The 25,760-nt window shown below is 52.9% G+C and overlaps 1 protein-coding gene across 1 annotated transcript in view; it reads right to left on the reverse strand.

Annotated features, from left to right (window-relative positions):
- ZNF423 (zinc finger protein 423) overlaps positions 1-11,865 on the reverse strand; it is a 327,403-nt gene extending 315,538 nt beyond the window's left edge. Inside the window, exon 1 of the mRNA XM_060130610.1 lies at positions 11,544-11,865. Within this exon, the coding sequence (XP_059986593.1) occupies positions 11,544-11,583 (40 nt within the window). The 5' untranslated portion in view covers positions 11,584-11,865. The remainder of the gene's footprint in view (positions 1-11,543) is intronic.
- Between the last annotated feature and the right edge of the window lie 13,895 nt (positions 11,866-25,760).

A 25,760-nucleotide genomic window follows, 5' to 3' on the forward strand; every position in this document is an offset into this window, starting at 1 on the left:
TGTATAACAGTGAATAACTAAATGTCCGTCAGTAGAGGACTGTGTATAAATGCTGATACACCCATTCTACAGCATTATGGTTATTGAAGTGGAGTCGTCTGTAACACTAACATGATGATGTCTCCTACACTAATGGTTCTTAACCCTGGCTGCACAGTCGAAGTACCCGGGAAGCTTTAAAAAAAAAAAAAAAACTCACCTAGGGCCCCATCCTCAAAGAGTTTGGCTTATTTGGTCCATGGTGGGGCCCAGGTAATGTTATTTCTTTAAGTGCTAAGATGATGCTAATGTGTAACCAAGATGGGAAACACTCTTTTATGAAAAGCAAATAAGAGAAAGTGTAGTCAAGCACTATACGATATTATCTAGGTTTAAAATTATGTATGCATGGGTGTCTATACATATGTTTTTGTGTAAGTCCACCACAGAAGAGGTCTGGGAGGAAAATAACTGTGGATAACAGTGCTCATCCCCGGGGGAGAAGGGGGAGAGATTTAATTATTTTTTAAGATGTGTAAATCGTTTTTTTTAAGATGCGGATATGGACAGCCCAAAAGGAGAACACAGATGGGTGGTGGAGCAGGACAGACCTCCTGGGCCTTCACTTGTGACCCTCTCTCCCAGCCCAGAGTCCAGGCACTCCTCCAGCCCCTGGAGAGAGCATGAGTTTCTCTGTTATCTTTTCGGGTCCCTTGGGCTGTTATAGGTAAAGGGAATGGCTATTGACTCAGGCTCCGGAGTTGGACCAGCCCTGGGCTAATCTCAGCTCTGCCCCTCCAGACATGTGACTTTGGCCAAGGTACTTCTGGGCCTCAGTGTGTGCATCCATGAAACTGAGGCCCAGAAGATAAGTCAGAGATCTGTTGTGAGAACTGACGGGGGGGGGGGGGGGGGGGCAGGTGGGAGGAGCTGAAGGCAGGGCCTGGCACAGGTGAGTGCTTGCTCACTAACCCCCCACATCCTCCCCACAATCAGGGCTGGCCACGATGGCGACTCTGGATGGGCGTATGTAGGACCTGGACATTCTCCACCCACGTTGCCCCTGGATTAGAGGAGCATCGGGCGGCTTGCTCCAAGGATGCTTGGCAAAGGCCCTGGGGCCAAAAGAGCCAGGGGCACCTCAGACTGAACTGTCAGACACGTGAAAAGATACCGACATCACAGTCAAGCCCTTGACATGTTTTCTCTTATCCAATGCTCCCCTCAATCCTCAAAAGGGCTGGGGGAGCCAGGGAGGATCCAGCTGCCCTGCTGGCGGATCCCCCACATCTGTCACTTCAGTGTTCTCACTCTGCAGACCTGTCACTTTAAAAAGTACCTTGAAAATATCTGACAACATCTTTCTAGTCTGTATTATTTTAAAGCCAAAGCATCTTGTGCTTTCCCATTCCTATGTTCCAGGAATGAACATCTTAACCCATCTAAGACAGAGAGCCAACCCAACCAGTTCCATCCCATTTCACAGACAGGAAAACCGAGGCCCACAGTGGGAGCTGTCCTGCCCAAGATCACAGAGCGTGCTTCCTCCAAACCGCAACCCTCCCGTTCCAGAGAAATAAATCAATGTTGACTCAGACCTTCAGTGAGTAGGGGGTCTTTCTTTTTTACACTGAGTTTTATTTTATTGGCGGTTTTCCCCACAAACACATCCCATTTTTCTCCTTCCTCCTTGCTTCTCCCAACCCATCCCTCACTCCTAGTGCTATTGAAGGGCAAACCATCCCTGAAAGATGCAGAAGGTCCTGAAGGTCGCTTAATGGAGGCTGGACTGCAGAGTCCTGGCCAGCACCAAGCTGGGTCAAAGATGTCCACTTTGAAGCCCCCTCGGGATTGTGGCAGGAAGGGGGGAGAGGAAGGGACTTTACTCAATTGAAAGTTCTGTTTTATTTAAAGTTAGTATGAAAATCTCATATTGTTTTTATCATTTGAAAACAATGTTTTACAATCCAGCACAACGCTTGGCACGGTAGCTTCAATAAACTAGCTACAATCTCATAGCAGAGAGTACTACACACACCCCTGCCCCTATCTGGGCTGAGGATAACGGGGGAGAATGTGTGCAAAGCATCCCAACCCCAAGGGGCATGAGGGTTCCCAGTCCTGCAGAGAGAGCATGTCCCACCTCCTGAACAGAATAGAGACTGGGGGAGGGGAAGGGGGGGCAGGAGAGACCACCAGAGATGTCAGTTGTGAGCCCAAGTCACCCACAAAGATGATCTGTGCTCCCTATCAGTTCACCCACTCACTCATTGACTCATTCATCTAGGAATTCATCCAGTCATTAACCCATCATTTGTTCACTATTCACTCATTCACTTGTCCACCCGTTCATTTATTCCCTCAACAGTTTACACACTTACTCATTCACCTAACAAATCCTTTTTCAACACAGGGACCCAGAAGCCCAAGTCAAGGTCATCTGCAAATGAGGGTGGCGTCCTGGAAGCCCACCAGGCTGACTGCATCCTATATAAAGAAACCTTCCCCCTGGACAAGTAGAGCAAGGCCAGTTTTGCTAACTCTCAACAGGGCTGCTCTGAGGACTGGAGATTTGAGTTACTCCCTGTTGCCCCAGGAGGCAGACCCAGAACCAATGCACCTAAATTACAGGAGGCGGGCGGCAGCTTCACAGAAAGAAGAACACGTGAAATTCAAACTGAAAATGCACAGGTGTGCCACAGAGGTCGTGAGCTCCCTGAGACAGAAAGTGTGTGAGTCCAGGCTGGATGGAAATAAGGATGCCATAAACACACTCCAAGAAGTCTGAAGGAAGTGGCCTCCCAAGGTTTCTCTTCAACGTGGGATTTTCAGGATCCCGAGAAGTTCAAAGGCAAAAATAGTAGAGTCTTCCCAACATGTGTGCCAGGCCCCTAGCTGGTCCCTCTCTCCCTGAGGGGATAGGGGACAGGGACACGGCTCCCCAGAGAACCCAGCGCTCTCTGCAGCCTCCATCCCAGGCGGCAGGAGCCTGCCCCCTCTTTCCATCCCCCTGCCCTGGGAGCCTGCCTCTCCTCCCTCACCCTCTCCCTGGGGACTCCCTGGAGCTGGTGATTGACTTTCCTCTCCCCAAGTTCAGACCTGCAGCCCCATGGGGCTAGGGACAAAGCAATATCTCAGGTTCAGGAACCAGAAATATGCTGTATGTTGCTGGTGGCCATGAGGTCCTGCAGTCCCCAGGCCAAGGGGGTATACCCAGCCAGGATGTGACAGCCACTACCATCCCAGCTCCCTTATCCAGCCATGCCCTGCTCCCTAACCAAGCCCAGATGGCCATCACTCTGTCTCAGGCAGGTAGAATTCAGTGCAACAGGAGTTAGGTGGACAGTATGCTTTACTTAATTAGGATCAACAGAAGAGATAAACCTCACAGCAGGATAGGGAATGACAACGCTGCAAAAAATAATTCATGCCCGGGTAACGAAAGGGCAAATTTCAATTTCAGGAAAAGAAAAAGGGGGGGGGAGAAAAAGGCACCTGGCACCTCCAAGGAGAACAGTATAAGCGTCTGCAGCACCCAGACCTGTGGGCCAGAGGTGGTGGGCAATCTGCGACTGGAAATCAAGGCAACAACGTGACCATTTCACAACAGCTGTCCCTCCCCTTCCCCATCATAGACAAACCAGCCTGAAGTGTGCAGGGCTGGGTAGGTCAGAGGGGCTATCTGGGTCCTGGCAGGCAGGTGTGAGGGCCACAGGGCAACCTCACACCTGCCAGTCTCAGTCTCCAGAGGAACGGTGCCCCTCAGGGAGACAGAACAAATGTTCTCATCCTCAGAGTGGTCACCAGATGACTCAACAGCTCCTAAGCACCCCTCCTGCCCAGCCCCCAGCCCACCAGCCCTGATGGAGCCTTCATCTGCCCTGCCCGGACTTCGGGCACTCCAGTCTCCCCTCTCTCACCCGAGCTAGGAAAAGCATCACCAGCTCTCCCAATCACTTCATCTTCGGAGCCTCTGTTTCTCATCTCTCCCTAGAAAACGGAGGCCTTGAACTGGATGGCCTCCTCCGAGAATGATGGGCTAAGACCACGCCCAACCCACCACTACCTGGGCGTTGGCTAAAAATGAAAGTTCACAGTGGTGACGGCTGCACAACTACGCGAACGTACTTAATGCCACTGAACTGGACACTTAAAAATGGTTAAGATGGTAAATTTTACAGTATGTATACCTTACCTCAATTTTTAAAAAAAAAAAAAATGAAGAGTTCTGAACCCCTCCCCAGACCAGCTGGGTGAGTATCTCCAGGATCTGGACCCAGGAATCCGCAATTTTAACCAGCTTCACTCCAGGTGAAGGTAACGAACCCAGCGCCGAGGATCCTCTAACCTGTAGGAATCCACTCTCTTCCCAAACCAAGGTTCCCTCACCTTTTCCAGCATAAAGCCTTGAATCATCTCAATAAATATCTCTTGCACGAATGATTATTCAAATTAACGAATTCTCCAGGTTTCATAGCCCCAGGAAATACTTTTATTTACCCTGCTCTCCCTCCAAAACGAATGCTCCCGCCACCTCAGACAGTACAACTGGTACAGCCGATGCTCTCATCTCCCAACCCCGGCCTCAGGTAGCGTCAGCCCAACACCCCCATTAGCTGCGAGAGGGAAATTACTGTTAAATTAGTGAGCCCATCTACAGAGCCCCATTTTATATCCCAATTCAGAAGATGACATGAACATCTGCTTTCACTTCAAGACATTAATTTTCAATTATTGGAGAAAAACAAAATTAGTCCTGACAAATTGCTGGCGAACACGGGCTCTTGTCTGGCAGTTCATAATAACAACTTTGGGGGCCCACAATTAGTGTCCTCGGCCGGAGTTTCCTGAAGCGTCCTTGTCATCTGGAGTCAGTGGCAGAAGTCTCCTTGCCCCGAGTTCCGTCCGCTCTCAGGTGGCTGCCTCTTTGGCAGCCAGGTTCAGAGAACTAAGGAATTTCTGGTTTTCTCTTCCTGGAGAAGGCAGGGATGGAGGGGGAGGGACATGAATAAAAACACCCACCCTGACCATTTTCAGTTTTGGACATGTCAAGCTTGCCTCCCCTTCGGCAGCAGGATTTCACACACTTAAGACAGGAATGAAAATCACTCCTGAGTTCAAGGGCACCCAGTAAAGGTACCTTAGAGAGCCTTATAATTTCGCATTGGCTGTCTGCAGTGGGAGAAGGGTGGGTTACAAGGTCCTCTTTTGAGACCCTTCTATCCCTACCATGATGTCATCCAAGATTCTAAGTCTAAAACTCACCAGGCCTGGCCTCTGAGATTAGAATGTTTATAAATCTTCTGCAGCAAAGAACTATTTGCTGGGGGTACCATCAACCCAGGAACTTGGTTCAGCCCGGGTCAGGAAAAAAAAAGAAAGAAAACCTGGAATTTGCCAACCTTACGGACCCCAAATCCAGAGCAACCCACTTGATAAGAGATTATCAACACCGTAATCTCATTCGATGGGTTTTTTATGTATCTTGGCTGCTGTAGTCACTATATCAATAAGAAGCCACTGAAATGTGAATGAGCAGAAGAATTCTGAGATAATGATGTAGCAGCCTTTGAATCTGACTTGCCACGATTGAAACCAGAGTGTGTTTGCCTAGCTAACACGTTCTGACTCTTAGGGGGCAGAGGCGGTGGTCACCAGAGGGAAGCAGGTCAAAAAAGAGAGAGAAAAAGAAAACAAAACAACAACAACAAAGGTAAATTATATCTTTAAGAAGAGAATGAAAAGACATTGCTAGTTCCAAAGTCAACTCGTAACTGAGCTCTGACATTGTGTAATTGACTTCGCAAGTAGAACAACAGCAATGTAACAAAGAAAATGTCAGTGTTTTCACAGCACTAATCTAAAACACTGGGAGGCCCTCCCGCTGTCAGCCAGGGCTGACAATACAATAGCTTTCAAAGGGATATTACCATCATGCTTTTATTCCTGACAGCAATCAAGACAAAGAGAATCCTTTTCACAAGACATTAAAAATCAAACCTTTGTAAAAGAAGATAGGTAAAACAGCGTTCTCCTTAAAGACAGCCACACGGAGCAATCAGCTAATTGGCGCTCCTTGAAAGAGGTAAAGTATTTTTATTTACTGAGTGTACAACCCCCCCCCATCCCCGGCAGGTAAGCGATGTATCAAAAGTTTCCACCAGCATTTCCCCCGCTCCACTCCACCCTACCCTCTCCCACAGTCAGAGGGAGCTGACGGCGCCAAAAACTTCAATTGGAATATAACCAATCCAGGCTTAATTAGTCCATTTTGGGTGCAAAACTACTCTGATTACCAACTAACATGCAGGAATTTGCAGAAACTGTCAAATCCACCAACCAAGGTGTATCAAGGTTTTCCCCGGCTACCCACAGTAACAGGGAGCCCACTAACAGTTTTCAAGGCATTCTGTTGTAATTACCCTGGACCCCCAGATCAGAAAGGAACCCTGATATCTATTGCAAACATTTTCGAGACGTGAAGATAATATTCTTTGCAAATACCAGCGTACCATGGACAAGGTCCAGGAAAGGTAAGTCCATTTTAACCTCGGGCAAACAAAGAGTTAACTAAACCCACCCATCCACCTCCGTTAAAAAAAAAAGAGAGGGCCAAGATAGGGCTAGCCTTCCTCTGCTTGCCCACCATCAAGACAGTTTTAGATGCCTGCATGTCAGAAGTTAGTGACGCTTACAGAAACCTGCAGGTCCAGGAGCAGCGAGTTAAGAGGTGCTAACGTTTGCGACCTACCCACTCTCCAAGCCACTGAAGTCACATGGCCCACCAGTTGCCAAGGGGTCCAAGATACCATGTCCCCACACCTCTTCAGGGCTTGACAGAGCCACTGTGGTCTAGGTGACCCCAGGCCTCTAGGAGGGGGAGAGAGAACTAACTCCATTTCTGGCAAGAGGTCCCTCTGGAACTCGGAGCCAAGGTGTTTTGTGACTTTTCCCTCTGGTACCTAACAGACCATCTGCCGAAAATACGCAAGTGAGTCCCGTCACTCAAAGACAGAAACATTACTCTATACACATCTGCAGAAGAGGATGCTTCTACTTTTCAGACAGAACTGGACACCGTTGTTTATTTTTAAACAGTATCTGAAAAACTGGTGCTATTCACTTTACTGCAAAATGGGCTGAAATTTTAAAAGAAGAGGGAACTGGCCCCAACACTGCCTTGAAATATCCATTCTCCTACCACCACCTCCTAAATCAGCCTTGTTCCAAGAGCCAGGCGGCCCGTCTCCATCGGTGGCAGGTTTCTTTCGTTTACACATCCAAATGAACAGTTAAGAGAAATCAATGCATCTAATTGCCAGACTATTAAATCCTACATCAGGGGAAGAATTCCAGAGCCACCAGCTTAAGAGCTGGCTACCGATATAGCAATGATTGCAACTTTCTATTAGACTGAACCAGACCTGCAGTTTTAGTCTCCAGCTAGGAACGCTGTATCAGATGCTGCACTCCACTTTCCCCCTCCCTCTCCCCCTCCCCTGTTAACATGCTGTAGCAGGCCACAACAGTGCCAGGATGGTTCTACGCAATTACTTCATGACTGTAAAGTCACCAGCATTTTGCACCTTTCGTGCGATGCACACTCAGCACCTTATGGTTAAACGTTTAGCAGGGTCCTCCTGTCCAACACACATAGTTTATCTTATTGCTTATTAAGTTTTTGCAAGGAAACAAGTGGAAGAATCTAAACAGTAATTACTAGACATAAAGGATGTTTTCTAGAGTGAGACAGGTCCTCCCAAAGCTGGGAGTTGGTGACTTAATTGAGGAAGGGGGGATTAAATGTTAGCTGCCCCAATCCACATAGAAAGCTAAAGAACCTATAAAGGATTTGTTTTGCCCTTCCTACAAGCTCATGTACGTTTAGCCAAACAAATCTGGACAATTTACACCTGTATGTGGTCTCAGCTGAATCAAGAAACCTGTAACCTCAGATGCCTCTTTTTATTACAACTCAATTATTTCCATGGAAACACGAGCAGTGGCAAACTACACCGCTTCCAAGTCCCTAGACCAACAAATTTATAAGATGGACTTTGGAGGAGCTATGGGCTGGCAGGAGAGGAAGACAGAGAAGGGGAGGGGAGCACAGAGAAGTCACTGGGGGTAGTTTTGGGATGTTGTGGTTGGCGGGTCCATGGACACAGCCTGAGTGCTAATTAACATTAAGAAGTGTAATTAAGAGGCAGTTGCTGGATGGAGGAAATCAACAGTATTACCAATTATTCAAAAGTTTTAAGCTGAGCCTGGGAAAAAAGATGTATTAATTTTCCATATAAATGGAGGGGCTGTTTTGTGGATCTGAGGAGGCAGTGTGGGTAAAGGGAGTAGGTTAACAAACCACCTGATATCATTGGCCAAAATAACATCAGTGAGATGTGATGGGAACAACCCCGGAGAATGAAGCCGAGATTATCAAAGGGAACAAATCATCTCACAACAGCCACACCACACCACCAGGAAACAGAAAGGGAGAGGATGGTGTCGGGAGGGAGAAATCGGTCAGAAAATGTGACTTTTGTAACACTGATTTTTTTTTTGGTGTGTGTGGTTCTTTTTTTTTTAAATCACAGGGCTTCTGACGACCAACGAGGCTATTCTCCCCGCTGCCCTACTGTCTAGCACTCTTCTCTATTTGTTGGGTGTCCACCCTGGGAGCTGGGTTTTCCAAAGATAGACAAACATCCAGGGGGGACAAGTGACCCCACTCCAGAAGGGAGGTTGTGTCTCTGAGTGGGAGGTGCGACGTCCCCACTAAGACCTGTCATGCCCTGCTTGCAAATCACACTTTCTGAGCATCCATTAGAAATTGTTACACTTCTGTCTTTCCTTCCTGCTATGGGCTTTCACATTTGCTAGATCAATTACGAGCTATACAGCCAAGCAACTTTCACAACATATAATGTGCGGACTGGGGAAGTCCACAATGCCTCGACTTAGCCCTGACACACAGCAGCGGAGGCCAAATAAAATAAAATTCAAAAGGTACCACTGTTCCTTAAGAAGCATCTTTAAAGGTGAAGACCTTGTCATTTTAAACACTTGATAAGGAGCTGTCCACACTCAAGCACACTTTTGAATATTGCTTGAGAAAGGGGGGGAGGGGAGGCAGTTCTTGAAAAGCAATAAATCCATCACCTGCTGTAACTCTTATCTATTCAAATTATCTTCTCTCTTAATTCCTCCCCCTTAAGGGGCGGCATCTCCACCCTGTTCACCCCAGTAAACTGAATAAATGGCAAAATGGTGAGAGACAAGGGCTGGAGCTGCTTTTGGAAAATGCAAAGAGTCGCGAGAAGAAACAGAGGATCTCACACTCCAAGGGCCGAAAGGCAAGGCGCTGTGTGGTTGATATTTACAACGCTTCTCAAAATGCCTACACTAGTCTTGTTCCCACTTTGCTGTCTTCCCCCCATCAATTAGTTTGAATTCTCTGCTATACATGTACATATACACATTGAGAGAGACAGACATTCATTAAAAATCATGTCCAAGCTCATTCCATGAAAGGTTGAAGACTGACTCTTGAGTCTTTCTCAGTGATACACAGAGTGGTTTTAGAATTAGGTTCCAGCAACTCTGAAACACCCACCCATCTGTTCCCGGCAAATTGCTCCACCTTTGCTTTCTGTGCCTCGACTTCTAAAAGAAAGAGGCATGGAGGCATGGGTTCGAGTTAGAGGTAGGTAAGCTCTGCATCTTCCTCTATGAAAAATCTGTTTCTATACGTAGATTTAACTCAAAATCAACTGCCCAAGTTGGATAAAACTGTTTTTCCAACCAGAGACTCCAAGTGTACATTTTCCTCTGGGCCACCTTAAGTGGCTCTTGAAGGAGTGAGCAGTGAGCCAAGGAAAGAGAAAAGAAATCAAACATTATTTCAAACCGAGAACCCTTCTATTCAGCAAAAGGACAAACATCTAGCGTTTTCCTGTCCCCTTACTGAGGTCTCCATTTTGGTTTCAACCAGAACACCCTCTAGACCCTCCAGTTCTGTGGAACAGGTCAGGCTATCCAGGACCGGGATGCCTGCCAGAGTGAGGGGAACAACACCAACTTATCTCAAGGAAAAAGAGGAAAGGGAGCAAGCGGGTTGCTGAGTTTGGACTGAGTTGGTCCGCTGCTAAGATGACAGGGAGAATCTCTGCTGAACCGAGTGCCCGCGATCTCCTGGGACTTTGGAAGGAGAGCAATGGCGGGTGTCTCAAGACCCTCCTTGCCAGATGCAGCCCCAGCCATTCCAGCCAGGAGCAAGGCTGGCAGGAAGGGAGCAGGGGCCCCTGCGCCTTCCCGCTCAGGCCTCCAGGAAATGAACTTTTCAGAGCAGAACTGGGCTCGGGCCAGAGGTCATCAAGGGAATTGGGAGAGGACAAGGGCCTCGGGACTTTTGGCTCCAGAGACGTAGCGGCTCTCATCCTGTCCCTCCTCTGTCATCTCCCAGCGCGGGGGACGGGGGAGGCCGGGCACCCACCCGGGGGAGACTGGAATGGGGACAAAGCAGCAGACGAGGCCAGGAGAGGGCAGCGGGTGGGGAGAGGACAGGGGAGGGGCTCAGTTGCCTTCATGCGGCATCTCCCCGGGGCCTCTGCTCTCCAGGGCCCCGCTCGGCCCGCGGGCGCTCGGTAGAAATAGAATGCGAGACAAGGACAAGAAGAGGGGGATGTGGGGCTGTGTGTCCTCACAAACGTGTGCACTCCGGGGACCTGAAACTGGAAGCCAGCCTAGGTGACGAGGGTGTGGGTGCCCGGGGTCGGGTCGCGGGAGCTCTCCGCGGAGGGGCGCGCAAGGCAGCCGCTGCGCTCCCCTGGGGACCAGCGTCCCGCCGGCGCTGCGCAGACAATGAACTCCTGACGGAGGCTCCCGGCCCGGTTGGCCTCGGTGGAGGAGGCAGGAAGTATGGGGGCCCGTGCCGGGAGGGCGGCCTGGGCAGGGGGCGGGGAGGGGGCGCCCGGCGGCTAGGGCCGGGGCCCGGGGCGCGCGCAAGCAACGCCCGCCGCCCTCGGCTTCCCGGGGCGACAAGGCGTGGACAGAGGAAAGGCGGCAAGGCCCGGGGCCCAGCGAGAGCGGCCTCGGGGCTACCGGCCTCCTGGGCGCCCATCCTCACCGCCTCTTCCTTCCTCCCGCCGCCCGCCCGCCGCCGCCGCCGCCGCCGAGATTCGCAATCCCCGCCAAGTCGGGCCCGCACCCCTTGATTGGCCACGTGGGCCCGGGGCCCGCAAAGAGGGAGCAGCGAGGGCTCCTCAGCGGCGCCCCCAGGCCCGAGTCCCCCGCGGGCGGCGGCGCCGGGCCCGGAGAGGGTCCGGGCGGGTAAGGTGTCCGCGGTATGCCCCCCTCCACCTCCACTGCCTCCGCCTCCGGTTCGCGGCTTCCTCCTCCCCCTCCTCTTCCTCCTCCTCCTCCTCCGCCTCCGCCTCCTCCGCCTCCTCCTCCTCCTCTCCGCTCGCTCGCTCGGGTCCCAGGCCGCCCGCCCGCTCGCCGGTCCCTCCTCCCTCGCTCCCTCCCTCCTTGCTCGCTCGCGCCTCCGCCGGGCCTCGCTCGCTCACCTTTCACCGAGCGCGGCTTCGCCTGCTTCCGCCTGGACATGTCCGGGGCTCCCGGCGCTCCGTCGCCCTCCGCGGCCGGCTCCCCCCGCCGCCCCCCGCCGCTCCGGGCTACCCTTCTCCCCCTTCTCCTCCTCCTGCCTCTCGGAAACTTTTTTTTTTGCAGCCGGGTCGGCAGCTGTGGGGAGCGGATCGCAGGTCCGGGGCGGCCTCCCTGGGGGGGGCGGCCCGGGCCGGCCGAGGCCGCTCCGGGGCGGGGGGAGGCCCGGGGGGCGCGCCGGGGCCCTGCCTGTTGCAATGCGGCAGCCGGGGGCTCTCGGTCCCAGCAGCGGTCCCAGCGGCGCGGGGAGTCCGGAGGCCACTCGGCCGAGCCGAGTTATGCAAAAAAAAAAAAAAAAGCCGCCCCCCTCCTCCTCCCCACCCCCCGCCGGCCCCCGGCCCCTGCGGCCCCCTCCCTCCCTCCCTCCCCCACCCCACCGCCACCCTCACCCTCCTCCTCCTTCTCCTCCTCCGCCCCTTGCCGGATTTTTGTGCAAAGTTTGCAGGCGTCCGGCTACGCAACCCGGTGCGGAGCTCACAATGAACCCATCTGAGGAGGGGGGACGGGGCTGGAGTCGAGGGGGTCTCGGGGGGGAGGAGACCGGGAGGCGGTCGGGAGCGCGGAAGCTCAGCACCCCTCGAAAAAAAAAAAAGCCTTCAGATTACCCCCTGCTGCACAAAAAATAATAATAAATATTAATGGTTTTTAAATGCCCAAACGCCTGGTTTGGAAATTATGATGGATGGGGAAGGGTATCCCTCAACTCAGCCTACTTGGGGGTTCGAAACGGCCGCAGCCGCTCGGAAGCCGCAGCTCGGGGCCCCTGGCTCACGCCCCCTTCTCTGGCTCTCGGCTCGGTCCGGCGCCGGCCCCCCGGAGGAGGAAGGGGCGCGCGGGGGCGCTCAGGCGGCGGCGGGCAGGCGCGCCCGTGCCCCGGGCATTGCTCAGCCCGTGCGCCGGGCCGCCGCTGCCTGCCCTCGGGCTACGGTGCTCAGCGCGCGGCGCGCAGCGGATCCCCAGGCCGGTGCCAATTCGCCGGCCCCGCTAGCTGCCTCCATGGGCCAGGGGCTCGGAGAGGGGGGAGGCAGCGGCCGCGGCGGCGGAGGAGGAGGACGAGCAGGCGGCGGCCGGGCTCCCGTCCTCCCGGGCAGCGGCGGCGGCGGCTGCGCCCCGGCTCCTCCGCGCTCCAGCCGGCGCCGGCCCGCCCGCCAGCCTCCCTTGCGCTCCTGTCTTCTTTGTGGTCGCTGGCTCTCCTCCTCCCGATCCGGCTGCTGGGGCTGCACTGCAGAGACACATAATAAAGCCAGGCTTGGCTGGAAATGTAGCCGGGTCCCAGCAGGAGGATGTGAGGAGCGGAGTCCCGGCGGGGGAGCGCTCTGATCCCGTGGGGCGCCCCGCACTGCTCCGGCTCGGATCAGACGGAGAGAGGGCCAACAGCACCGAGCGATGGACAGCGCTGGAAATACAGCTCCGGCCGCCCGCAAAACCCGGACCGCGGCGGCAGGCACGGCGCGGGCGCGGGCACCGCACCCGCACGCGGGGCCCCGATTCCGGCGCTGACGGCCCCGGGGACGGGAGGAGGGAACAGACACAGGGCCCACGAGTACTGTCAAGCTCGCCAAGGTACATTTGCATCACAAACTGCAAAAAGTGAGGGGATTGGGGGGAGGGGGACAAACTGCGGTGAACTGCCCAGGCACTGCCACCTCCGCAAATTATGCCCCACACATATGCATATCCCTGAACCTGGGTTTTCCCTCTCGGATTCTGCCCAGCGGTCCGTGTTTGAAGACCATTCCTGCCCCACATCCAGAAACTCTTCCACGGCTGGGCTAAATCTGTTCGCCCCCAACACCTGAATCAGTGGGGTTCCCGCGCCTGGTTGCACGCTTCTTAGCTAAGACTATAAAAGAAACACCCTAGCCCCAAAATATTGCAGTAGCACCGCCTCCCCCCACGACTGACATATAAACCAGCTCCTACTTGACACAAAGTTTTGCCCCAGCCACCAGGGGGCGCCTCGGGTCCTTGCAGCGGTTGAACCAGTTGAGGCTTGGGTCTCGGAGCCGGCAGGCCAACGGCTCAGACTTAGGAAAACTCTTCCCCAGGCGGCTCCCCTAAACAGTTCCTTTGCCTCCCCATCCCCCACCAGCTGCAGGAGGCCAGGTCCAGAGAGGGGAAAGGGACCCGACATCACCCGCCCACCCCGCCCTTCCCTGGGCAAGTGGCGCCACCTTGGGCCGGCTAGCCCCAGAGCTGGGAGAGCGGAGCGGGTGCGCGGCGCGGCGCTGGGGGTTATCAATCTCACGGATCGATAAGTTGCCACTTGGAGAGAGGAGGGCTGTGTCCCCTCGGAGACGAGTTACCCAGGGCAACCTTTCACGGAAAAACCTGCTGCCCGCCGAGAGCCGCGCCGGGGCCGGCCGGGCAACGGCGCCCGCCCCAAGCAGGACGCCTGCGCCCCGCCGTTTCCCAGCCCGCCCGCCAGCCCGGCCCGCGCCCCCCTCGGCTAGCTGTGCGGTCCCACTCGGCCCTGCTCGCCTCTCTGGGCCTCCGAGTTCCGACCCCGTGCTGGGCTGATAGCAGAGGTAGATGCCACCTCCGCCCCCGCACCCCCGCCCCCCGCCGCGGCTGGGGAGCAGGGATAGGCCTTGAGGCAGGGTCCGGGGAGAAGACCAAGCTAGCGCTCTCAAGGCCGTCTCCGAAGTAGAGTCGGGCGACCAGCGAAACGCGACGCCGCCGAGGCATACACCCTGCCACCTGGAGACCAAGAGCGAGTATCCCTAGAGGAGCCAGGACTAGGACAGAGACGTCCTCTAACTGGGACTCAGACCCTGAAAGCCGCCTCCTCCCCCCATTAGGGCTGCCACCCCCGGGTCACCGCCCTCCCCAGCTCCCGCGTCCGAGAGCATCCAACGTCTCGGCCTTCCCGGAGGGAAATGGGAGCCGCCTCCCGCAGCTCAGGGATAGCCGGGGTAAGGATGAGAAGGGGTGTCAAGGGCCAAAGCGAGGGCAGAGGCCGCAAGGCACCTGGGAAGGAGCCAGGAAGGAGGGGCCGAATCAGCAGCTCCCCACCCCCGCCGGCGCCTGGGATCGCGGCCCGCGGAGAGAGGCTGACAGGCGGCAGATGGCACACGCTGGGGGAGGGGGGCGATTGGCCTCGGCTCCGGGGTGCCCCCGCCGCGGGCTGCCTCTCCTAGGGGGAGGGGGCGGAGAACAGCCCCCGGCTCGCCCTCCCAGGCTCTCTGGGGGTTGGAGACTGCGGATCGGGCCCAGTCGGGAGCCGGGAGCGAGAGGGGGCGGACAAAAGGAGCACGGTGGGGAAGGGGTTGCTGGAGGATAGGAGGGGTCGCCGGGCCGGAGGGCTGGTTGGAGACCCGCAGCGCTGCCCTTTTTCCACCCTTGGGAACTGCGGAGGGCCCAGAGGCCAGAGGAGGGGGTAACAGGATGGGGGGCAGGCGATAGTCTATCCACAAGGGAACTAATCCACAAGGGCTGGGGGTCCTGGAGAAGGGCACAAAGTTTTCTGGACCCCGTCCCGAGTGTCGCCGTCGTACACGTTCGCGTCCCGACGCCCCCCCTCCCCCCGCTAAAGACCTGGCTGCCGTCTCCCAGTTCTGTGGCAGTCAGGGTGCGGAGGGAGCTCGACCTCGTCCCTGCCTCGGCCCGGCCAGCTTTCTCAGAAGCTTGTTTCATTTTTAACTCCTTCCAGAAATATGCTGTTTTAAGGAAAATTCCAGAGCAGCGAAAATCCGGTAGCTCCTACTGAAAGGGTCTCAAGGGGCACTGGGTGAGGGCAGGGCTAGCTGCCTGCCGCGTGGGCTTCGCTTCTCACCAGCCTGGCGACCTGAGACCAGAAAAAGGACATTTTCAGGTGACACTTTGTATCCCACCTGCCTACTTCCGGCAGGGGATCCAAGAGTCTGGGTCCCTCCCGCCATGAGAAAGTCCCCCGGTGGCCTCTTCTTCCTCATCTGCAAAGGGGACAGCTGCTCCTCCCCTACCCAGAGGAGAGGCTGGGAAAAACCCTTCGTAAGCTGTAGGGAGCCACCATCATAAATGCGAGAGAAATTACAAGTTAATGTAATTTTCGAAAGCAAATGAGACCTTGCTCACATAAATGGGCATCTTCCTTTCGAGTCACAACTTCACTGGAGAACAGGGCACCTCTCACCTAAGGTGTTGCCTTTTCCCATCCAATTCTGCCTGCTCCTAATGATGTATATCCCCAGACACACAGCAAGTGAGGTTCCTTTGAGTTTCAAAAAGAAGCCGGCGTCATCCAGAGCAGTCCGGTGAACGCAGAAGGGGCTGTAGGTGGCAGATAACAAGGTAGGACAATGAAGTAAAGTGAGATGGGGTTCCTTTTGTGACCTCTAAACTAGTATCCCCGAAAAGTCTCGAGAGTTGTTCAAGAGATGCTTTTCAGGAAGTGACCAAATGACCATCTTCTCCCCCCATATGTGCACACACACACACTTACTTTAAATGACGCTTGAATATATACAATTTGGAATCTGTGATCTTTGTTTACCGTTTTAATAACTTGAGAGTCACACTCTCCACTGGGGACATTTGCATCAGCCTATAAGAAACAGTCATTTCAGGGAGGGAAGACGAACCCCCAATTTCCCCCCAGAAATAAGTTCATTCCTTTGTTATTTGTTTATTCAACCTTCATTTATTCATTGTGTGCCTACTGTGTGCCCAAACTGAGGGGAAGGCAATGAACAAGAAGGACCACAGTCCCTCCCTGCTGGGGCTTGTTCTCTGGTGGGGAGGCTGACTTTTAATAAATGGCCACATAAATAATTATTTAATTACCGTTTTGAACAATCCTGAGAAGGAAAAGTATAGTGTAAATGAGGCCAAAAAACAGAGGGTCACAGTGGTGGTCTGGCTGAGAGCCTGAAGGAGGAGGAAAGAATCGGGAAAGAGGACAAAGAACAGAGTTCCTGGCAAGGTGAACAGTGTGTGGAAAGGGCCTGAGGTGGAAAGGAGCTGAGTGATTCTGAGGGGAAGTTGTCACAGTTCCGAACAAAGGGCCCAAGGAGGTCACCAGGCTTAGAAGCCAATCTGATCCATCTTCCAGTCCAGCCTCCCTCATTGCCTCACTGGAGAACCTCGAGAAGGGACTCTGTGAGTCCAATTTCTCATCTGCAAAATGGGAATGCAGAGAACATGCATCTCACGGGGCTGTCCTGAGGATTTCACGTTAGTTAAGTGCTGCCGGTCTGGCCCAGAGCAAGGCCAAGAGGCCTGACAGCCATTATCAGACCTTCACTTCCTTCCTTCCTGTCTCTCCCTTTCACCGCCCTTCAAGGTCAAAAGTATTTCTAGAGGGAGATGCCAATCACACAATTGCAAATTCCCTCCTTGCACTGACAAGTCTCTCCTTCCCTGGGCTGCTGCTTTCTAGAAGTTTTCTAGCAGCTTTAGGTCTGTTGAGAAGGCTCTGTGTTCGAGAGGACTTGATTTTTCCTTTTGCTCTTTTGCGTTTTTGTTTCATTGTAACCACCCATCTAGTCGTGGAATCCAGGTTTTCCTGGGCACTCCTGTCCTGGGGGTACTCAGGAAGCAATGGCTGTGCCCTGTGGTTGAACCTGTCAGGAGATAACTGGCCACCACCCACCATCCAGGTCTTCCCGCCTCCACAGAGGTCTTCGCAGCATTGAGGATTCCTTTCATATGGCTTGGTCTTGAAACTTCTGAGACTTCAGAGCAGGGTAAGTCAAGATAGAAGAGAGTCCCTTTCTCTGCTCTTAGTTCTCAGCCTGGTGTTTTGGGGAGGGAAATCCCTACAGATGCTCCTGCAATTCCCCAAGGGTCCCATGACCGCAACTCAAAGAGGCCAGCGGCAGGCCCAGACATCTGCGTCCCTGGAGCTGTGGGAGTACAGTGCCAAAAACAATAAGTCGGGTGTGGGAACCTCCTGTCTTCTCCAGTTTCTGTTCAGCTGGGAAAGCCATTTCTATTTTATCATCATTATTATAATTATTTAATTCTTCAAGCATCAGCAGTCTTTGCAGGGAACACCCACAAGGCAGCAAAGAAACCAACTTGGCAGAAGGGTCCCGGTGGACTCACACCCTCAGAAAGCTTGAAACTCCTGACCTGGCCCTGAGACCTCCACCCAGACCACCTCCGGGTGCCCCAGGGTGCGGCACACACAGACCTGGGGTCACTCTTAAAATGCTTCTTTTACAATGTTTGTGATTCACTTTGAAAGAAAAAAGCAAGCCAGTGTATAATGAATGTGATAGATGCCCACTTTTCTAAGCTTGAACTAGGAATGGTCCTATCAGGCAGGGGCACATTTCAGAACTGGTCACAAGGCCTTTGGCCATCGGTAACTCCAGTGGCCACCAATGTTTTGCTAATTAGCAAACAGGGTATCCAAAAAAAGTGATAGATTTAGAAAGGGGCACTCACTGGTGGAATTAAAGGCATTTAAGGTACAGTTGAGCAAAATAATCTAGAGACACTCCCCACCTTGCCTGCACAGGGAGTGTAAATCTGGTGAGGCTGGGGTAGCCTGTCCCTTTAGGGCAAGCCCCTTCCCACCACCCCCCCCAGGCTCTGTCCCTTCAGGGTCCTGTGTCCAGCCATCAGGTATGATCACTGACTGCATGGTGCCCAGCAGAGGACACAGAAGCCTGCCTGGCAATGTGATGGGGGCTGTCTGGAGTGTATCTCTCACATGGGAAGTGGTCAGATACCCTTAAAGGACAGAATGCCAGCGCTTCGTTGACCTGACAAAACTGGTTGTAGGACCTGTTTTGTCCTTGGGGTGATCCTGCTTTCACAACTTTCTCGGTGTGAGACAGAATTTGGCCAGAGACTTGCCTGCACCATCACCTGGTAGAGAGGTTAGGCGGGAATAGCAAACGCTTACCCACCTCCAACCTCTTTTGTGACCACAATTATTTACCAAAAAGATCTAAGAGTCAAACTCACTAAGATAATTTTGAAAAAAAAAAAAGTGATATTAGGTTGTTACCTGTGCACATACCCTTTCCCCTCCCATTCCCCCACCATCATGAACAGAACCTACAAGGCCTAAGAGAAACGCCATGAAGATTTCAGAAGAGCATGGCATGCGGGGTCCCTGTGCTGGCATATACAGTGGAGGACCCAGTGCCCGCAGGCAGGTAGGCGGGAAGTGCGATCATCTGGGCTAAGCCTGCCCTGCTCCCCATTACATCTCTGGTGCCCTGCAGATGCTCAGAACTTAGTCAGGGCATCGGGAGAAAAACTGTCAACCTGTGCCGCATACAGAGGAGGTGCCCACTACACCTCTGTGCAATCAACCATTTTCACATGGTTCATATGGTGGACAACAGAGGCCAACTGGTAAAAACCTTTGCCTACCCGGCTAGCTATCTCAGGGCAAAGCCCCAGGTTTTGACAAGTATCCCCTTCACGCCACAGTGCCCACTTCATGCCCAGTGAATGGTGGTGACTGGAGAAGCACGCTGACCCAGGAAGCCAGAGGCAGACTGTAGACAGACTGGGCCACCGCAGAACACAGAGGCCGGTCTCAGGGAAAAGGGCTCAGCCTCTCAAGCCAGACAGGCCTTGATGTGAATCCCAGGGCAAAGCAACCCCATTTATAAAACGAGGAGAATAATGCCAATGGCATAGGCGGTTGGGAGCCATAGGGTAATCTCGCTGTTGACTTGCCTCAGTCATGTGTGTAGGGCATGAAATGAGCAATGCTGTCACATGCCTGACACACAGCACTTGGGACACGGCAGATGCTTGATAAATGTTATGTTTTGATTGTGGTCCTTCAGTGAGTGGTATGGCCGTGACCCTGCTGAGGGGTGGGCTGACGGCGGGGAGAGCTCATTGGCAAGGCCCAGCGAAGGCGAGAAAAGAGAGCTGGTCAGGCATCTTCCCTGAGAGGGGCTCTCTTTTATCTGCCAGTTCCCTGGATTCATTACCAGGTCCTTCCATACTGTACGTGCTTAATAAACGTCAGCTATTGTTAATATTCATAGGCAAAGCGCACACAACAGCCACTCAATAAGTTTAGGTTCTCTGGGTGGCCTCAGACGAACCCTCTCTCTGCCTCAGTCTCCCCATTTGTGAAATCTCTCTGGTTCTCTGACTAAATGAAGAAGCAGATCTGGGTTTACTCCCATCCTCTGGCCCCACCAGCACCCGGCCAGCCATCAAAGCCAGAGGAAGCAGAGGAAATTCAGGTGAAAGGGCACCAACAGGAGGTGGTGGGTCTTAGGCTGGGAGCAGAGGGAGGCTGGGCTCGGACCCCTGTGGACCAAGCCTGGGGTAGTATTTCCCAGAGCCTGCTGCTGCCTCCTCTGAGTGCCCCCTGGCCCCATCCTGGTCATGCACATTGGGACATGCCAGGGCCTGGCTTCCCAGGGGCCAGAGGGAGCTCCCGCAGGGGACTTCAAAAGCCCAAATGCCTTTCAGAAAGGAACTAAAACTTTCTGCTTAACCAAAGCCTCCACAGGAGAACAGCCTAGCCCTTTTCTTTTTAAGTCTATTTTCCAGCCGGCTGGCCTGGTCATTCTCTTTTTTTCCTATTATAAACGGTCCCAGCTGCAACACACAGGGAAAAAAACCATCTCCCAGGCCTGGACAGGGGCCGGTCGCAGCCACAGCCGCCTGGCTGGCCTCCTGCGGCAGACAAAGGCGGCTCCAGCCTCCGGCACCCACTGGGAGAGGCCCTGGAGCCCCTGTCCAGAGCCAAGGCCACAGCAGGAGCAAGGGGAGGATTCGGGAAGTTTCTGCCAGCACTCCAAACCTTCTCCGGCCCCCGGGGAGCAGAGCTGCCATCCGGCCAAGCCAAGGACTTCTGAAGAGCCTGTTTGTTAGGGCAGAAAATGAAAGATCAGGCTCCCCCTCATAAAAGCCACAGGATTCAGGGCTTTAGACCTGGAAGGGCCCTATGAGATGATCTAGTCCAACCACCTGGCTGGAAAGATGGGGAAACTGATGTCTTGGGGGACTTACCCAAGGTCACCTTGCCAACTAACGGCAGAGCCGACTCTTGAAGCCAAGGCTCCCAATTCCAATATTAAGTAGCAAAGAAATGTTCCGGGGGGGGGTGTCAGGAGAGGGACCTTAATATCCTGAGGTTGCCAGATGGAGTGGGGATGTCCTTTCTTTTAGTAATAAGTCAGACGGACCTGGGACAACCCAAAAACAGACAACCTGCTTTGGACTCTCCACTCCCCTGCCTCCCAGCAAGTTATTTCATTTCTCTGTGCCTCTGTTTCCTCATCTGTGAACAAATGGAGTTATGCTGGTATCTACCTTGTAGGGCTGCTGTGAGAATTAAATGAGCCAATATGTAAACCACTTAGGAGAGTACTCAGAAGTTAGCTGATTACCTATAACTGTAAAGATTTGTTTTCTTCACCCACCCAACAAAAATGTATTTGCAGCCTCTGGGCTCTACTCTGTGACAGGCTCTGGACCAGATGCTGGGGATGCAGCTGGGCAAGGCAGACAGGTCTGCGGCCTACTAGAACTTCCAGTCAAGGAGAGTTAAGAAGACTGATCACTGTGGGCTGTCTAACTCAGTGCCTGATGCAACACACCCCAGTTCCTCAGTTCTCCCAGTGGGCATGTAGCAGATGTCACAAACAGCTGTCTCCAGAGCAAAACTGACCAAGCAGATGAGGCCAGGAGACTGGAGAACCCAAGGGGGCTCCAAGGAGAACACCCTTGCCAAGAGGTGAGAAGCTACCACGCAGCTTTTTGTGCCCTGATGTTGACAATTACTTTTAAGTATTCTAATTATGTTTTTAAGTGGGATTGGGCCCAAGGTGGATAGTTAGCGACCTCCCCAGCCTGGTGGGTCTGGTTCATCCTCAGAAGAGCCCGGGCCCCCCGCTGCCTGCCTGGGGTACCACGGAGGCAGAGGTGGTGCACAAGCAAGAGGGAGCCCCGGTCCTGTACCCTTAGCTCATGCTCCATGCCGGGGTGGGGCCCTGGAGCCCGCCGCAGCGCTCAGCTCCCCACCTCCTCGCCATGGCCCGTGCGTAACCTGCCTCCCGGGACGGGTTGGGGCGCCAACCCACCTTCAAAAATCCAACATCCAACTGTCCTCCTCCTTTGCCCTCCAAACCCCAAGGATTTCCCAGAAACTCGGCCTCAGGTTGAAGGAGTGGGGGTGGGGGGCGCAGAACCACGCTCCCCTTGGCCTGAGGCAGGAATAAGCTCCCCCTCTTCCGCACCTTTCTCCCCAGTGCCCCATCCCCAAGGCCCAGCCCGATATCCTGCAGAGAGCTCTTCCTACAGCACCTAAGCTGATGCCCACGTGCTGTGATTATCTTCATTTTACAGGTGAGAACAGAGGCTCCCAGAGGCTGTGTCACTCACTGGTCTAAGGTCACACAGACCTTAAGGGATGGAGCCAGGATGGAAATTAAGGTGGATGCCCCTCCAAAGCTGGAAATTATCCCCCACCCAGTCAGTTAATTTCAGTTTCTACACCTTGCCTGAAGCATAGTGTTGATGTATTGATTTTAGATTGATGGTTTATAAAGACATGGATAGGCAGATATAGAGATAAAGATGGTATTTGGGAACCACAGATAATTGTATCAGGTGTCAAGTTTGTGGAGAGGGATAGCCTTCCCCCAAATCTCCATCAACTCTCAAATTCTTTTGTTTTAATTTTTAACTAGGGAAGATTTCAAACAAGCAGAAAATAATATAGCAGATCCCCATAGGCCCCCAATACTTGTTAAAAATTTACCACATTTGGCGGGGGGGCTGTCTTTGATAGGGACAAGTGATGTTCTTTCAATCTTACTCAAATGTAGCTTCAAGTCAAATGTCCTAGGTACCCTCTACCCTCTACAACTAGACCCAAGCCCCTCCTGTTTTCCACTTCAGGAGGGAAGCTCCAGGGGCTTTAACTGAAATATTGTATCTTGAACACTTCAATCACCATTTGACCCTGGGGGAAGGGCCCCGTGAACAGGCAGTGCAGGTGGCAAGGGTTGCATTTTACAGGGATGCCATCTGAAGCTCAAGGCCAAAGTTCTGCCCTCTCTTGCCCCTCCCTGGCCCTGCCTCCCTGTTTACGTGCTGCTCTCCTTGGAAGAGTGGGTGCAGAAAGGAAGGGGTGCCTTCAGAGGGAGGGGCTGCGAAGCCAAAGCTCCTGGTAAGGGGGAAGGAGCCAGGCTGTGCCCACCTCCCAGGGTGAGGGCTGCAGGGCCCTGGGTGGTCAGCTACCCTGCCCGCTCCACAGGGGCCACAGGGTGCTTGTTGGGCCCCTGCAGAGAGTGAGCAGAGACAGCCAGTAGGGCATCTGGGAGTTGAAAGGGAGGGATCTTAGGTCACCTTGGGGGTGACAGGCATCGAATCAGGCAGGTTTGTATCTCCAGGCATGATGCAGGGCTCACCTGTCATGGAGGACCGTCCACCAGGTCAGGTGGTAGATGCTGGCTCTTGTACTTAGGTGTCTTTCAACATCCAGAAACATGCACAGAAAAACACACACCTTTTGGGGACCTTCCTCATGCAAATGTATCTATCAAGCTAATCCCAAGGTTTGGAGAAATCTAAAGCCAGAAATGCTGTGTCTCTTCTTGGGCAGGTCCTTGGCCTCACTTGGGCTTTCAGCAAAGTCACAGAATAGAAGCAGTGAGATATAATAACAACAACAACAGTATATTTGGTTTTGTTTAATGTCTGTCTTTTCCACTAGATTAGAAGCCCCGTGAGGACAGGGAACTTTTGTATCTCATTAGCTGCCTGTCCCCAATGCCTAAGGCAAGCCTAGAAGAGCCTAGCCGCTAAAATAATTACTTTTTGCAAAGAATGCAACTTTACCCTCCCAGAAGTAGGGAATGGATGTGTGGGGTGGGTAGACAGTTGTTCTCACTCCCTGACAAGCTCAATTTTTAGCCAGTTTCCCAACAATGAAGGATGTCCCATCTTATCTCTCTTCTGAAGCTCTGTTCAAACCCCTGAACTTCCCATCCCCCAGACAGAATTAACTGCCCAGTTTGCAGCTGGGGATAATGTTGCTATTACATGATCTTTCTCTATTTTTGAAAGACTGAATAAGAAGCACTATAATTGAAACTACAGGAATGCAGAAAGAAAATTACCCACAGACCCACCCAAGATTAAAACAATGTTTTCCTTTGCCCGTGACATTAGCTTCTCATTGCCCATCTACAAATTTGCTCTCACAGATTTACCATAGTACTCCACATAAACATTAGGTCACATATTTTCCGTCAACATTATGCAGGGCACACCCTCCTGGTTTTGCTGTTAACCAAGTTAACTTCTCTTTCTTATCTAGCTCTTTCCCAGTCCCCACTTCCAAAGATGGCTGGTGCGTAGCCTTCCAGAGGGATTCTCCATGTTCACAGGTCATATACAAGCAAAAAGTACTTAAACGGGAAGGGGCAGGGCTGGTATTAGTGTTAAAAGGTGCATCACATTACACACATTGGACATTTGTGCACCTCTGGCTCTCCTTACTTGACCATATATCATGGAAGCACTCCAGGGCACTTAGAATAAAACATTTTTCATGGTCCCATACTATCATATGTGTAGACGTATCACAATTTGACCTTTCCTCTTGGAGGTAAATGTTTCCAGGTTTTTATCACTTCAAAAAACATTTCCGTAAGTATCCTTGTATATTTATCCTCAGGTCCCAGGATGGAATCTCAGGAGTGTGGTTGCTGGACAGAGGCTATGTTTTCTGTTTTGTTTTGTTTATATTTTAATATATATTGCCAAATTTCTTTTCCCTCAAAACTGTAACAACTCACATTTCCACCAACTACATAGGAGCCTGCCTCCCCTCTCCAACCCCTTATCAACCAAAACAAAGTGACATCACCCATTTTTTAAAAATATTTATTTATTTGTTTGGCTGCGCTGGGTCCTAGTCACCGCTTGCAGGACCTTTAGTTGAGGCATGTGGGATCTAGTTCCCTGACCTGAGTCTGACCTAGTTCCCACACCTGAGCCCCCTCCACTGGGAGCATGGAGTCTTAGCCACTGGACCACCAGGGAAGTCTCCACCCATTTTTAATTTTGCTCATCTGATGGGCATAAAAAAGGCATTTCATCTGGCTCTCATTTGCATTTTTCTAGACCAGGAGTCAAATTTCTTTTTCTAGACCAGATACAAACTTCTTTACATGTGTTTTTGGCTGTTTCGGTTTCCTCTTCTGTGACATGTCTGGCTGTATCCTTACCCTTTTCGAGGGGCCCTGTGATCACGCACTTATCTCAGTGCATCATAATTACTTATGTTCCAGCATGCTGTGAGCTCCACCGGGGAAGGCCTGAATCTTATTCTTGGCAACATCACCAGCACCTAGCACACAGTAGGGCTTCAGAAAACACTGAGCGAAGGAAGCAGCCCCTACTAGCCCTGGGAGACTGCATTATGCAGCCCTCAGGCCCAGTCACCTGGGCAGCCTGGTGTGTCCTCCTGATAGGAGGACCTGTGCAGGTTCTCACACTGGGCTATTTGTTTATTTCTCTCAGCTCACTGTCACAGGAACTCTTCACCTGGAATTATTTTTTTTCCTGCATCGGGTCTCAGCTGTGGAGTGCGGGCTTCTCTCTAGATGCAGTGTGCGGGCTCAGTTACGGTGCGCAGTCTTAGCTGTCCCGCGGCATGTGGGATCTTAGTTCCCCGACCAGGGATCGAACCCCCCGTCCCCTGCATGGGAAGGCGTATTCTTAACCACTGGACCACCAGGGATGTCCCTCACCTGGACTTTTGAAGAGCTCCTTGGCAAAGCCAAGTGGAATCACATCCTAAACGCTCCCGAAGAGCAGAGGGCCTTGGCTGCCTCCTTTCTCCTCCTTCCCCCAGAGGACGAAGGTCCATCCCGCCCCCCCACAACTCCTTGTGGAACGTGTGGCCCAGGAGTGTCAAGTTCTTCTCCTGCAGGAAGCCATTCTCACACTCCTGCTCACTGTGAGTGAGAGGGTCAGAGGAGGAGGGAAGGTATGGGGACCCCCACCAGAAATGACCCCAAGTTGCCTTTCTCGGGGGGCGGGGGGCGGGGGCCTGCTCACGTGGTTTGGCTGCATAAAAAGAGCCCACTTGAACCAGGTATGTGAGTGCCTTACCTAAAGTAAGGCTTACATGGGCAGCAGGTTTTTTTCCCAGCAGCCAGTCTGATTCCTTGGTTCCCCTCTGAGAAGCACGG

The sequence above is a fragment of the Lagenorhynchus albirostris genome, chromosome 19, assembly GCF_949774975.1.
Source record: "Lagenorhynchus albirostris chromosome 19, mLagAlb1.1, whole genome shotgun sequence".
NCBI lineage: Eukaryota > Metazoa > Chordata > Mammalia > Artiodactyla > Delphinidae > Lagenorhynchus > Lagenorhynchus albirostris.